Raw genomic sequence first — 15,291 nt, forward strand, 5'->3', positions numbered from 1 at the left:
AAAAAAAAACATTTCTGGTTTTGAGCTCCTGGTTTGAATTCACCGTCTCAGAGCGATGGTTGGTTCATGTCGGAGCTGAGGTTTTGCCACGTGCAGAAAAGGAAAGTGAGTCATCATGCCACAGAAGTGAATACAAGACAGAACACCACACAAACCTTTCATTATTTCATAAAGCAGCAGATAGATTAAACATGCATGATGACAAGCTTGCTTTTGCTTCTTGTATTATAGATAGAGAAAATACCAATGAGACTCTTTATCCTCCCAGGTCACGTCACGCATTCTTTTAAAAGTCGCTCACGTTATTACAGCCTGTGAGCAAAAACAGGGAGGCAGTAAAAGTCAAGTCTTATGTGACACTTAACGTGACTTCTTACTTACGTTTATTGACACATGAAAGACGACAACAGAGCACAATATACACATTACAAATGATAATACTGTGCTTGCAAAGCAGCGCTGCATTTACTGTAACAACAGTTTGTCTAGAGTGCAAGAAAAATCCGAGTAGAAATAGCAAATTTAACAGCACTATCAAATACAAATACAGAAAAACCATTAGCTTCCCCCAACAAATACTGCATATTTACAAGTAACAGAAGGCCACACATGGTGTAAACAACTATTAGAAAATAGCCCGATAGCCAAAGTGCAAACGAAACGCCGCTAAGCACGAACATGAAAAGTGCTTCCTTATCAGTGTGTGCACATCCAGAGTCAAGGCGCTAACACTGGCGCAACATTTATGAGCCTATACACTGAGCTACCACAGCAGATCCTGACGGAGGCAATATATACACATCAATTCAGACAATTACAGACAAGTACATGTAATGGCATTTTGTTTTGTGTGTTTAATAAATATAAGCTTAGTGTTTTTATTCAACACCACCATCTAACATGGGTAATGTTGCAATAGCTGTTGATGACAGAGTTTCAAGTACAGTGATGAATAAATGTATTTTCTAAATCATGACAGCTATATTGGAACACATTTAGCCACCTGAGATTTGTGAATCCAAAAGTTTTAACGTGAGCTGTGGAGGATTGCATCAAGACACTTGTTTCTGACACATGGTCTTGTTGCAACCTGCAGTGAAATGCAAATATTAAAGAGGTTTTATCATTTGGCTTTGTTCTGATTTGGCAGTGATAGAATAAACCTCTCACACACTCGTAAAAACACTACATTTGACAGAGACAGCGCATATTTACAGAGATGCCCTTGTGTTACTTCTTATTCAGCACCGCTGAATGCAAACAACACACAGCTACAAACATCCTTTATTGTGAGGGGGTGTTGTGCAATGAGAAACAGCTTCGACGCACACATAATTGTATTTATGCTAAGTCTAAAGTCAGTGCTGTTTTAGAAGAGGAGAGACAACGTGGTTAACTCCTCCTGGCAGCAAGGCACATCAGGCAGGCACACAGGGCAGCAAGTCAATCTTTTTTTTTTGGGTCAAACTACCAGGTTCCAAAACCGGCTTTCAAAGCTTGACCTCAATACATAAAACCCCTAAATCCTGCAACCTTCTATCTAACACTAAGGGGAGCTGAAAGCCTGCGGGTCAAGACTGAGCGTAGGTTGATCCTCTTATGTGACAAAATGTATGGAGCTAGCAACATTAAGTGCTGGCTACGTTTGATTGATACTAAAAGCAGGTTTAGAGGGTATTGCATCAGATATTTAAAAAACAAGTATTTATCTAAAAATATACATAAAAATATAAAATCTTAAAAGGCATTAGTATACTGATATGGATTTACCAGACACATCCTGCTGACCTTTCATTATTTGTGGGCTATGGACTAAGTTTTTTCTTACACCCTAAGTTTTCATTTATTGAGTTATTCATTGTGTCTCTGGAGGGAGAGACACCATGGGAAATTTTTCTGTGGGGGACATGGGTGGAGGGTCTTTGCTCTCCTACAGGCCGACAACGACCGCCTCAGGCACCGGGGACGCAGAGGATTTGGCAGCGAATCCCTGGGCAATGTCGTCAAAGGTCCTTCCTTTTGTCTCAGGGACTCGCAAGAAGGTGAAGATGAAGAACAGGATGAGGAGGATCATGAAGATGAGGAAGACGTACGGACCACAAAGTTCCTGAGAGAAAAAGACAGACGTTATGATGAGAGGCTTCCACATGACTAATATTTCTGCATGTGACGAATTACTGCGGGTCTACTGAATGTGACAAGTACCTCCAGTTTAGGGAAACCCAGCCCCACCAAGAAGTTGGCGGTCCAGTTAGAGCAACCAGAGACAGCCATGGCAGCAGGCCGCGGTCCCTGAGAGAAGAGCTCCGCCACGATGAACCACGGGATCGGACCCGGGCCCATCTCAAAACTGGCAACAAATCCAAACACTGCCACAATTGCCAGAAAGCTTAGAGCCTGGTTGGTCTTCTGCTCGGAGACAGAAATAAAAAAAAAAAAGTTAGGATCAAAGAGCAACGGTGTGAAGTTTCATTTTAGTTAAAATAACCTCACTGGACACGAAGAACGCAACGGCAGCCACTCACCACTAGAGACAGGGAGATGGTCATGAGAAGGGCAGAGACGGCCATTCCAGCCAGTCCAATCAAGTGCAACGTCCTCCGCCCCGCCCGCTCCACCAGGAAGAGCTGGAAGAACAGAAATGGCTGATTAACCATCTGCAAAATATAAAACACCTGTTTGATGAAGACACCGTGCGCGTGGTCGGACACTCACAGAGACGATAGTAAAGACAGTGTTGACCACTCCCGCTCCTATGGTGGCGTAGATGGGTTGAGTCACACCAGCAGTTTGAAATATTCCTGTAGAGTAGTAAAATACCTGAAAGACAGAAAATAAGTTGTTACAATTAGAAATTTCACTGTGTACAATAACATAAATACGCCTTTATGCAGAAATGTTTTGCCTCTTGTCAACAAATTCAAAATTCTATATTCCTTCTCCTTTTAAAGCTGATGCAAATGCATCACACGCGAGCACATCAAGCGGTAATCTGAGGTCTTGTACAGGAAATAGGGCCTACATATGTTCTGCATATGGCTTTTTCTGACTTCACCATGTTGACTAACTACTCACAGATTTAGTTTATCAGTTGCGTTGTCTGCTGCAGGTGTAAGTTTGATGACATTGTGTATAATTGCACAGTCCACTGTTTGTAGAAACGTATTGATAAGTGCAGTTTGTGGATTAGCTAGACAGGAGAGCGCACTGCCTTATGCTAAACGGTGCTATCTCCTGGGTGGTGAGGCTGAGTGATATGTGTCACCAGTGTTAATGTGGCCGTCAGAGTTCAGTCGATGGTGCAGGGTCTAGCCGCAGGCAGAGGGTGTTCCGCAGTGTTTGTCAGGTCAGAAACAACTGCTAATGCATTTAGTCAGGCAGGTTCCATGACCTTATTAACAAAATATCTATTAACTACCAGTGTGAAGGCCTCCTTTCATTGATCCCCAGGGACTTAAATTATTCCACTCAATCTAACACTGCCTGGAGCCGAGCTCTTGTCAGGAGCTTGTCAGAAGCATTTGGATCATTTCAGTGGATGCTCTTTTAAAAATTCATGTTTGAGTTCAAAGACCGCACTTTCGATTCGCACGGACTGACATGTGATAATTACGTCCTTATCGTGTTATAAGATATGGCGTCTACTCACAGCGTTGATGCCAGATAGCTGCTGAGAGAGCTGGAGGATGATGGCGATAATGATCGGTTGACGATAGTTTGGAGAGCGGAAGAGCTCTAAGACAGTGACTTTCTTTTCCAAGGCCATCTTCATCCCTTCTTCCTTCATCTCCTGAATATCGTCGCTCACGTCTTCACAGCCACGCAGGCGTACCAGGGCTGCGAGAAGAAGGAACGGGAGAATACAGAGAAGGTAATTACAATATTGCAACTGTAATGGAAAGTTAAGTGCAGATAAAACGGAGTTAGGACATCATGGACACAGTAATGATGCATTGGTAGTATGTAAACTGACTTAAAACGGACCTTGTCTTGCCTCCTCCTCCTTGTTGAGGACAATGAGGAGGTAACGAGGGCTTTCAGGGCAAAAGGGAAGCATGATGGTTTGCAGCACAGCGGGCAACACAGTCAGAGCGAGCAGCAGAGGCCACAAAGTGTCCGAGCCCAGCAGAAACTCCAGACCAAAGATCTAAACACAACGACAACAAAGAATGAGGCAAAAATTTTGAAAATGGCGATCTTTTCTGCTACGTTTCACTCAGTGTGTGAATCTCTTTCCCAACAACAAATCATGACCTTAACCAACATACATGAACTGTAACAGCGTACCTGTGCCACCAGGATGCCAATCACCACGCCCAGCTGGTGCAGTGTGCCGAAGGCTCCTCGGACGGCGGTGGGAGAGATCTCGCCCACGTACATCGGTGTGAGACCCGTGCACAGGCCGCAGAACACACCGATAATCAAGCGGCCGATGATGATCATCTCGAACGACTGACTCAGGGTGGACCGTCCCATCAGCACACCGCCCACCAGAGCAAGAATGTTAGCTAACATCATGGACTTCCGCCTGGAGGACAAAACATCTGCATAAGAGTCTGCATAAAGGAGACAGAGCTGCAACATATTACTAGTGAGTGATAAAATGTTAAAACAGTGAGAAAATGCTCATCAGAGTTTCCCAGTTCTGTGATATCTTGTCCTGTTCTGTCCAAATATGAGAAATTATTATCACATTTGGCATAGAAACTTTTAAAATCCTATCAAATGAGATGCATGTTATTGATATATGGTTTAATCTATGATCAGCATGTTTGAATAACTGACTAACTGAGTAAGAAAAGAATTTGCATAACAGCTGCTCCTTGAACTAACACTGGTCACGTTCAGTAAAAGTGCACAGTCAATAGGACGACTTGGTGGACGGATGTCTTGAGTTAAACTTTTTTCTACCTTCTAATCGTCTCACCTGCCAAAGGTGTTGACCATGCTTCCAACAGAGAAGGAGCCAATCATTCCTCCCACGCTGAAGATGGCCACAGCAAAGCTCCACACCATGGTGTTTGCTCCTTTGGAAAAGGGCTCTCCGTACCGATCCATCGACACATTTTGGAAAAACGCACGCAATTTCTGTGAAAACAATGGAATGGGTGGCATGGTTAAAGGAGGCGACTTTTAAGAAAATAATAGTGTTCTGGATACAGGTGAAACATTTTAGCTGAGGCCTAACTGATATAATAGAGCTTTAAGAGATTTTAGACGCTACCACATGGGGGCAGTATAGCTTTTAGCAATCCCCACAGAGTAATGCACCATTCACAGCCCCAAATGAGACATGACACATTAAAAACATCTTGTCTAAAGCTATATTATCCTAAAAATACTCATCAAAAGTGTAAAGATCCTTGCAATGTCGGTATCACATGATATTCATACTATTCATACTGATTTAAAGACTGTTGATGCTGCTGTAAAAGATGCATTTAACATTTAATGTTCGAGACAAAACTTCATTCAGTGTGTGCACACACCTCCTCCGGTGCATTGATGACTCCAGTGTTGTAGCCAAACTGCAGTGAGCCAATGACTGCTGTTGCAACACAGTAGAGAAGGTAAAGGGTGATCTTCTTCTTGGGCTGTTGACAGAGAACAGACAAAGAGTTGTGAAACAATACTGCAATAACCAAGTGGATGTTGTGTCCCCGTTTTGAACGGTGAACATGGCCTGTTCCTGGCGTTACAAAGAGTTTGTTGTTTACAGTGACTTACAACAATGAGCCTTTCTGCATCTGCTCGCGCTCCCTGTTTTCTGATGGCTGCATTAGCATCTGCAGACTAGCAGAGCTGCTGTGAACTCTAGGTGTTCTAACACTGCACACGCTCCACGATTTGTGGCTTCAAGGTATTTCTCCGTTAAGGAGCTAAGTCTCAATCCTATTGTGAGAGTTTTCTCCTTCTTGTTTCGGAATTAAAGAGGGTAATTATAACGGGCTAGTACACCTTTAATCCTGTACATGGCAGGGTCTGCTGGGGAGTGAAATATGCAATATGTAAAAGTATCCAGTCAAGTAGAACTGAAGCAGTGAACATGAAGCACACAATGTGGAGGCAGGATGCCGAAAATGATAACGCCAAACCCTTCTGATCTCAACTAATGACTACATCTCTTTCATATCTTGCAGATTTCTAAGAAGTTTTTCGTCATAGCTGCGGCTCAATAAGCAAAGGCAAATGTCCAAATGGGCTCATTAATGAAAGAAAATCCATTTTAATTGGCCAGCGTAATGCAGCTATTTTCAAAATCTGCTGTTGTTTCAGCACAAAACACGACAAACCAACCACACGAAGGCTGTTTTGTGCTGTTTTTTAGTAACTGTCAACTCAAAAAAAGACACTTCTAGCAACAAAATAACCAAGACACTCACAGAAGGGCTTTGACCTGCTGGTTTACCATGATATTCTTATCTGCACAGATTAAATGCCACATTCCTCAAACATAAAAAGACGCATGTTATTGGGAAAACTGCCTCATTATGAACAACATGTTTGACTTAATCAGGGCAGCTCACACATGCCGACAAACCCTGAAACAAACTGTTCCGTCCTTTCATCCCCTTTATTGGTGCACTGAGGATAAAAAAAAAAAACAGAATTATTATCATGTTTCTTCTTCTACATGCATCTGATACTAGGAGGCCAGCTGACCAAATCAGATGCGTTGTATGTGTGTGCGTGTATATGTGTATAGAAATATTCAGTGCATCTGCTGAGACACGCTGGTGTGAATAGGATTTAGACATTTTTAAATCAGTGTATCCAAGCAGGGAGAGGCCGACTGAGTAAGAAGTGTTATGTATGTTACGACAATAACGGTTGTATGAACATGTTGTGAGGCATGTGGTTGCACAGGCCTGTATTCATTATTGCCATTTACCTGCAGTGCAGGTTCATAGCAGCCAAGTTACATGTTGCTCAATATCTGCAGATACATTCCACAACACATGTGATTTCATGATTTCATACATACCGGTTCCCTCTAGAAATGGTAAAAGAGAACTGGCACTGAAGGCTGTAAGCTGTGCATGTGAGTGCTCAGAGAATATGGTTATTTGTACAAACGAGAGTATAAAACCACATCCTCTGTATGGTTTTGATCACATTACAAGAGTAAAAGCTTCAGAATTGCCACTTAATGGATTTTGTGTTTCAACTGTCTTGCTTGCTCCAAGATCGAGGATAAAAACATGTGTTCTTCATTTCTGGAACCTATCTACAGTTCCCCTCTCACATTTAACAGTTAAATTAGATTAAAAATAATAATAAAAAAATGTTTAAGTATTTCGGAACTAAAGTTAACCTGGACAACTTCCACATTCACTTCACAGTTGCTCTTCCTGCGTCAGATGATGTAAAAACCTTAAGAAACATCCATCAAAGTGAAGCAACTGCAGGCAACTTCTTACAAAACGATTACCACAGCAAACGTTTGTGAAGGCGCAGGTTCAGAGGTAGCTGGTATATTTTATTATTATTAATTGTTCATAAGGAATAGTGTGTTTAAATATAAAGTCCACAAACTGTCCTGTTTTCTGTTTATCTCTAGGAGACGTCGCTTTACATATTTGTGCTGTTAATTTCTCAGTGAGACATCCCTTTTGTCCAACCTTTTTGTCATGTCACAATTCCTTAATCCCACCTTGGTGCAGCAAGCAATTTAATGCAAGAAACTGAAATGCAGTCAAGTTCAAATTTGCCACCCGACAGTCCCCTCGCCCCGGCTTACTCTCTTAGTCACGTCCTTAATGCTCAGTTCCTTTCTCACACCTCCTGCCCTTGCAGCGTAAACCTGGGTGTCTGTATGCTTCGTATAATTGATTTTGGACTTAACCTTGTAGTTCTTTAACCTAAAACACCCACTTTAGCCCTAATTAAGGTCAAGATTCAAAACACCACACTGCAACAATCAAATTGTAATAGATTTTACCTTCTCATCCTCCAGCTGCTGCATCTTGAGCTTTGCTGCTTGTTGTAAGATATTCAGGGGAACAACAGGAGATAGTGAGAAACTTTAAGCAGAGCTGGTCCAACTTGGATGTTGAACACACTTCTGTGCAAACAGTCAGCAGGAAATCCTGAAAAGAAAAGAAACGCATCATAGTAACGTCTTTCATTACAACCTTTCAGAATATACACTAATCCAAAAGCATCTCAAAGCTTCTCCCGCTAAGTACCAACTATAAACTACAGACCTGAGAGACAGTGCAGAGACCTCTGCAACTTTTCAGATCGCTCTGAATTCAACTGCGCTTAAAGACCACACAATTATTGCAAACCCCACCCTTTGCTTCCGTGTTCATTCTCTCCTCCTGCTCTCTCTAATTATGAAATTAACAGGAGAAAAGTGATGTAACTTCATCCATTCAAAATAAATTAGTGCCGCCTTGCTTATTTTTTATAAGTACAAAGAATAAAGAGATATTTCAATGGCCTGTAGAGAATATAATAACCCACATTTTGCGTAGAGGCGACAGGTGGCTCACACGAATTGATCATACTATTGAAAAAAAAGATAACTGTTTGTTTACCGTTATGTTGTTGCCTTTGTGGGCGGCTATGGCTCAGTAGGTAGAACGGGTTGTCCATGAACCGAAGGGTTAGCGGCTCAATCCCCCGAGTGTGCCATATGCCTGAGCAAGGCACTGAACCCCCAGTTGCTCCCAGTGCAACTGGCATTGGTGTGTGAATGTGTGTGTGCTTGTGTGAGTGAATGGGTGGATGTGTCTCTGACTGTAAAAAGGGCTTTGAGTACCTTTGAGTAGGTAGAAAAGCGCTATATAAGAGCAAGACCATTTACCATTTGTGTATATTCGGTGTATTGTCCAAACCGGTTTTCTGTAACAAATGTTAGGACCTCCTTGCCATCGGGGACTTTTATAGCAAGCTGCACACGTTTTCAAGCACGTTCACGCCCCTTACTCATACTTTGATGAGAGCATGCTTGTGCGTAAAACTTCCCATAGAGGCAGACAGTCGAGTCACTTCGGGTTTAGTCGGCCCGTGTCGTAACGGCATCCGATGCGTTTCCGCTCAGCTGAAGAAAGGGGACGTGCTCAGGCGAGCGTACGGAGCAGAAATGGCCGAACAAATGGTGCCGGTGAAAGGGGTCTCTGTGCTGATGTTGGACCCGTCAGCTGCCCACCGGGGGCGGGAGAACAAAAGGCAATGTGCCCGGAGTCCTGAGACAAAGCCCGGTCAGGCAGAAATCATGAGACCGGCTCAGTGGGCGGTAAACAAACGGGGAGCCCTAATAATTCCTCACCAATAATCTTCACAGCCTACACAATACTAGGAAGGTGGTCATAATGTTATGCCTGGTCAGTGAATTTTTTATTAACAGCAGAAATTGGTTGTGCATTTACAATGGAAATTTCTATTTGTAGAGAATTATACAGATAACATGCATTTATGTAGCCTTCGTATTAATTTTGAATGGTTTAAATTTAGATGGACCCCATCTAATCCAACCTTTACACATAAGAATAAGAAAACTAGACAACAATGTCAGTATGAAACCCTAAACTATTTTCCATCTATTTTAAGGGTTTATTCTTAAAGTAACTAGTTTAGGTTTCAGGATTTTAAATATATAAAATTTCTAGAGATAAGTGAAGCTGAGGCCGCGGAGAATCTGTTCAATGCTTTGTTCATCCTCACAGAATACCAGCCTGTCTGCTGAGCACTGATATACACGTGGATAAAAAAAAGCATATACAAAACACTGTCAACAATGATCATTTAACTGAAATACATCGTAATGTCTGTGTGGTCCCGAAGAGTAATTAAGCCATTTAATAAAGATCTGCCAACGTGTGTCATGAGACGCTTATTAACAGTGATGGGAGTAACAACGTTAAAATAAACGGCGTTACTTTTTTCAGTAACGGGGTTATTTAACTAATTACTGTTTCCATCTTTATGACGCCGTTTCTGTTACTAAAAATTAAATGGGGCGCGTTACTTGGTTCTTCTCTCAGCTTGTTGCCCCAGGTCAAATAACCATATCTCCATCTCGGAAGCACTTCTCATCCCAGGGACCACAAAATGAAAAAAAAAAGAAAGAAAAAAGCGAATGCAAATGCTTGACTTGTTCATGCACACACACACACACACACACACACACTTCCTCACACACACACACACACAAGTGGACGGCCTTCTATTAGCAACTGCCATCACGGTTCACAAATTTCTAACGCACACAAGGCCCTAATTAATCACACATCACGGCCAATTATGCCCCAGCTCCGGAGGTTAGACGGGCTGTAATGACAGAGCGTAACGTTTAGTGTAAGGTGAGATAAAAAGGTTAATGTGACTGTGCAGTGTATGCTCTCCAGATGTGGATCTGAGACTGCTGCGCTCGTATTCTAGCCGCTCCAAAGTAGCGGCGTAAATGTGGCATGCAGCTAGCCGCCCTTTTTTGAACACGGCCTAACAATGTTGTCTTCTCAGCTACAGTTACGTGTTGATGTGCACAGTCCCACAGTTGCTCACATGACTAATTATCTCAACAAGAGCGACGCTGAAGACGATGTATGCGCGCAATTATGAGCCATATTAGAACTGAGGCATAATCTGTCACAGATGAATGAATTTAACTGACCTAGTAGCTGACCCTAGTACAGTCACGCAAGTACATGCTCCATCGCCACCTCACTAACAGACACACACACACACACACACACACACACACACATATTTACATAGTTCAAGGCGACGCGACAACCTTAAATAACAAGCAGCTCAAGAATGGAAGATCTATAGCTCAGTCTCCGCAATATCCTCATGGATGATGACACACACTTGAGAGCAATAGAAAAAAAGATTGACTGGCGTTTCAGCCCTCAAGGTTGCATTAAAGGGGGCGGCACAGGTGTGTAGTGGAAGGTTCCGGGTTCGAGTCCAGGCCGACTGGGGCCTTTATGTGTCCACAGACGTGCTTGTTAGGTTCATTGGCGATTCTAAACTGGCCCCATACCCCGCCTCTCGCCCTGTGACAGCTGGGACAGGCTCCAGCCTCCCTGCATCCCTCTAGAGGACAAGTGATTATAGAAGATGAGAATGAGAATGAGGTTGTCTTAAAGGCAAGGTGAGGCATTGCTCATCCAAAGTCTGTGAGGCTCCTGCCCTGAGCATCACCTGTCGATGTTGGGTGTCAGCCATTTAGAAGGATAACAACCCTGACCTTGATCTACTTTGCCTGGCCAAAAAAAAAAAAGTTAGCACCAAAAAAAAAAAAAAATGGTTACACGCTCTAATATATCATTGGATCGCCTTTAGCTTTGATTACAGCAGCATTCACTGTGGCATTGTTTCATTAAGTTTCTGCTATGTCACAAGATTCATTTCCATCCAGTGTTGCATTAATTTTTCCACCAAGCTCTTGTTTCGATGATGGGAGAGTCTTCTCCAGCACATCCCAAAGATTCTCAATGGGGTTGATGGACAATCCATGTGTGAAATGATGTCTCATGCTCCCTGAACCACTCCTTCACTATTTCAGCCCAGTGAATCCTGGCATTGTCATCTTGGAATATGCCCGTGATATCAGAGAAGAAGAAAAAAATCCACTGATGTAATAACCTGCTCATTCAGTATATTCATGTAGTCAGTTGACCCGATTCTTTGGGCATAATGTTGCTGAACCTGGACCTGAGCAACTGCATCAACCCCAGATCAAAGCACTGCCCCCACAGACTGGTACAGTAGATACTAGGCATGATGGGGGCATCACTTCATCTGCCTCTCTTCTTACCCTGATGCCCCATCACTCTGGAACAGGATAAATCTGGACTCAGCAGACCACATGTCCAAACTTTATGCTCCCTGGCAAACTGAAGCCTTTTTATACTGGTTAGCCTCACTGATTATCCCATAGGAGGCTCGCACCCATTGGCTTGGTTAAATCCAGGTAGTGACTGTTTTTTTGGTCAGGCAGTGTATGAAGGTACATTCGATGAAGTGTTTATTCCAAAACTTTAAGTAACTTTCCGTTACTGGAGATATGTGCACTGAAAATGCTAGTGTTGTTGCGAGCATCTGCTGTGTAGAAGTCACTGTCATTTAATTCCTAGTCTTCACGGCAAAGCTTGAAGACCAGGAAGCAAAATTAACAGTGCAGGATTAGGGCTTGATTTCCATGTGTGAGAGTGCAAACAAGGTGAGAAAATGCTTTGCTTTAATTGATTCAAAAAGACGTTAATAGCCTGGGAGCCAGATTAACTGATCATCTCATCAGAGCAGACTCTCAAGACGAGGTAAAAATGCCCCCTGGTGAAAGTTGTTATACTAAAAAGACATCGTGTTGTTTTTGATGTCCTTTTAATGTTTAAAAATGAACCTAAGGTAAAATATGGTCATTGAGATGAAAGGGACACACTCCATCTACTCATCAAGTCTTTTTCTGAATATACAGTACCTGTAATTATGCTTCTATGCTGAGTTTCCTAAAGAAATTAGTTTTTATGTATTTTCTAAAAGTGCTCTGCATTAAACAACCATGGCTTTACTACCAGGATAGTTTCTATAGGGAAAAAAGTGTTACACATCAAGGTGTTTATGCCCTCATTAGAGTTACACCGCAAAGCCCAACCAACAATAAGATTATAACCCTAAACTTGAAAAGTGAGCGTGTGTAACACGTGTGCAACACATTTGACTGGCCTCCCAGCATCACTTGCTTTTAATAGTCTGACAGCTGGAAGGCACATTGACAGCCGGCTCCCTGCTCACCCCTGTGTCTGGATAGGTGGTCCAGCCCAGCTCCGAGGTAGATTCTGTTGAGTCCAGCAGCATCACTATGGGGCGAGGAAGCAGAGACAGAGACAAGGTGTGAGAAAACAAGACGGCAGAATGAGGATGCACAGCCTCAGTTTAATGCAGTCATACTGGCTGCTGCTCGCGAGTTTCAGCTAGAAGCAGAGAGAGAGAGTGCTGAAACAGACTGTGAAACAGAATTTCTAATCATGAAATGTTCTCTGAAAACCACAGATTGTGTGATTCTGGATCTGCTCCAGTGATGCTGGACTTGAGATGTACTTTGTGAAGTATTCTTTTTGTGGAAGCTTTTATGACCAATCAGTCCCCCCCCCCCCCTTTTGTTAAATACCTAAAGTAGTTGGAAGCACTGGAACCAGGCCAGAATTTGTCCACATTTCCCTTGATTCTCCCCCCTCCCCGCGCAATAAAAAGAGGGAGGGCTCCAGCTGTGTGCATCTGTCAAACCCGATCACCAATTCTGAGTGATGATGCACTTAGGCACAATGTTCTGGTGTTTAAAAAATTAAACTGATTGACCTGATGGGGCACCATGATTAAAGGTCAAATTTCCGAACTTTAAAAGGCCGCAACAGTTACTGTCAGCTTTTATTGAAACTTAGTGAGCTGATTCTTCTCATAGTTTGGCCCAAAGGGATGTTTCATAATTTTTAGGATGTGTGCTCGTCTCTTGTTCCAGGATTTAACAGACATTTGCTTATTCTCCCCGAATCTGAAGAGAAAGCACGAGAACATATGACTTTTACGTTGGAGTGTGTGTTTACATGCTTTAAATAACAAAATGGAAAAGACATCACACACGCTGACGCGCAGGGCTACACACAAAGCGACGTTAATGGCGAGCGCTGAGTGCTGACACATGGCAGCTTCCCACACAAAAGTGAAGCCCTTGAATTTTCCATTAGTATTCCGAAACTGCGGTGGCTGTTGCTCCTTGAGTCTGGCTTCAATTCTGTTGCTGGACAAAATTTGTCGTTTCACACAGCGGGGGCAAAAGCATCAGTCTTCAGGTTGGGATGCTTGAACAGATGGAGAAACGCACACGAAGGCGCGTACAATGCGTTGTGGGAGGCTGCAGCCACTCGCCTCCGTTTGCAGATAAGTTCTTCTAAATGGCGTCATTTCATTTTCGTGTCACACAAACGTTCACGAGTGAAAAGGAGGCTGTGCTTTTCTCCAACAGTGAAACAAAGACAAACTGAAAGTGTTATCTGCATAATCAGCGTGCTCACCCCTGGACCATCAAAACAAAAGTGACCCATTGAGATACAAACACATTTCTCCTCTGTCTCTCAAGCGCACGTACACAGGTCTATACGCACGCGCTGGATCCCGCTATCTATCATAGAACAAACAGATAATAATTCTCTGACTCTTCTGTAAACAGATTTTTTTTTATTTTTTTTTATTTTTAGGATTAGACTCACAGATGGAGGCCTGATGAATCTGTCCTCCAAGCCTCCGTTTCCCCGACACATTTTTTCCCTTTTATTTTTGTCCACATTTCCATTTGATTCTCCCCCCTCCCCGCGCAAGGCCAAGACACTCAAAGTTTGTCCCTGACAGTTTGGAGAAGTGCTGAGTCTGCAATCTGAACCTGAGTGCAGCGTTAATGCACGCCAGTCTCTCACAGCTTTCCACTCCACTCTGATCTCTTACTTTGCATATATATCTCCTGTCCCTCTTGTCCTGCCGCTCGCCGCATGTGTGTATTATTCATCCAAAAAGTGACAGCAGGGTAGGCCTCTCTGTTCGTTAAATAAGGAAATACGCTCTGCTCCATTATTGATGCCAGACCTGTAGTTTGTTTGGGAAGCACTACGATATCCAAAGAGAGAGAAAATGGAGACAATAGAGTAGAAAGAGTATGCTTATACAAGGAGGGTAGAGGATAGTGTTTGTGCATATGAATGTGTTTCATTTTCTCTTTCTGTGCATGGTGTGGGTGTAAATGCTCTCTTCTCTTGTTGCAGAGGTGACCTACATTAGTTCACAACTGTCCCCTCTGCTACTGGAGTGTTCACTTCAGCTGAGTGACCCTCTCTACTCCCTCCATCCATTTCTCCGTACCCAACACTTTTCCTCTCTATGTGGCCATGCATGCACCGACACTCTCCAGTGCTAAGTGTAGTGCTGTCGTTCACATCACGCCTCTTTGACAGCAGATGTATGCTACTTTACAGCACACTCTGCAGGCAGCAAAGTGCCTCTTGACAGTCGGAGAAAAAGAATTTTGGTGTTAATATTAACGCAGACTAGACGGGTGCAAGTGTAAATTATGCCTTAACACCAAAGGAAATGCACCAGGAAAGAGCAGAGAGACACTGAGCTCACAGGTAACAGCGAATTACGGGATTACACGTCGCGCGCGCCCACGCACACACACTTTCACGACAAAAATTCCCACAGTGCCTGCAAGCGCTCGGAGCAGCGGTCAGGTCGCGTTTTGTCGTTTGTCCACTCATCCACCCATCTCCACCCATTCCTTATACGCTC

At 43.2% G+C, this 15,291-nt stretch overlaps 1 protein-coding gene and 1 long non-coding RNA gene across 4 annotated transcripts in view; one reads left to right on the forward strand and one right to left on the reverse strand.

Moving 5' to 3' along the window:
* The window catches only part of LOC125016089, a 20,739-nt gene continuing 5,448 nt past the window's right edge, over nt 1-15,291 (forward strand). Inside the window, exon 1 of the long non-coding RNA XR_007113662.1 lies at nt 1-1,117. This is a non-coding gene — a long non-coding RNA (uncharacterized LOC125016089). The remainder of the gene's footprint in view (nt 1,118-15,291) is intronic.
* Nucleotides 1,667-15,291, reverse strand: part of LOC125016088 (solute carrier family 2, facilitated glucose transporter member 3-like) — a 15,731-nt gene continuing 2,106 nt past the window's right edge. Inside the window, exons 2-12 of one of the 3 annotated variants that reach the window (XM_047598263.1) lie at nt 12,751-12,815; nt 7,943-8,090; nt 5,490-5,594; nt 4,928-5,088; nt 4,288-4,528; nt 3,985-4,147; nt 3,650-3,837; nt 2,716-2,820; nt 2,526-2,627; nt 2,206-2,409; nt 1,667-2,107 (exon numbers count right to left, since the gene is read on the reverse strand). In XM_047598263.1, coding sequence (XP_047454219.1) covers nt 1,931-2,107; nt 2,206-2,409; nt 2,526-2,627; nt 2,716-2,820; nt 3,650-3,837; nt 3,985-4,147; nt 4,288-4,528; nt 4,928-5,088; nt 5,490-5,594; nt 7,943-7,966 — 1,470 coding nt within the window. In that variant the 5' untranslated portion in view covers nt 7,967-8,090; nt 12,751-12,815 and the 3' untranslated portion in view covers nt 1,667-1,930. Of the gene's footprint in view, nt 2,108-2,205; nt 2,410-2,525; nt 2,628-2,715; nt 2,821-3,649; nt 3,838-3,984; nt 4,148-4,287; nt 4,529-4,927; nt 5,089-5,489; nt 5,595-7,942; nt 8,135-8,207; nt 8,238-12,750; nt 12,816-15,291 lie in introns of those variants that run through there. The other 2 variants (XM_047598264.1, XM_047598265.1) reach the window with 2 other exon arrangements.

Source organism: Mugil cephalus, chromosome 11 (assembly GCF_022458985.1).
Source record: "Mugil cephalus isolate CIBA_MC_2020 chromosome 11, CIBA_Mcephalus_1.1, whole genome shotgun sequence".
Classification (NCBI taxonomy): domain Eukaryota; kingdom Metazoa; phylum Chordata; class Actinopteri; order Mugiliformes; family Mugilidae; genus Mugil; species Mugil cephalus.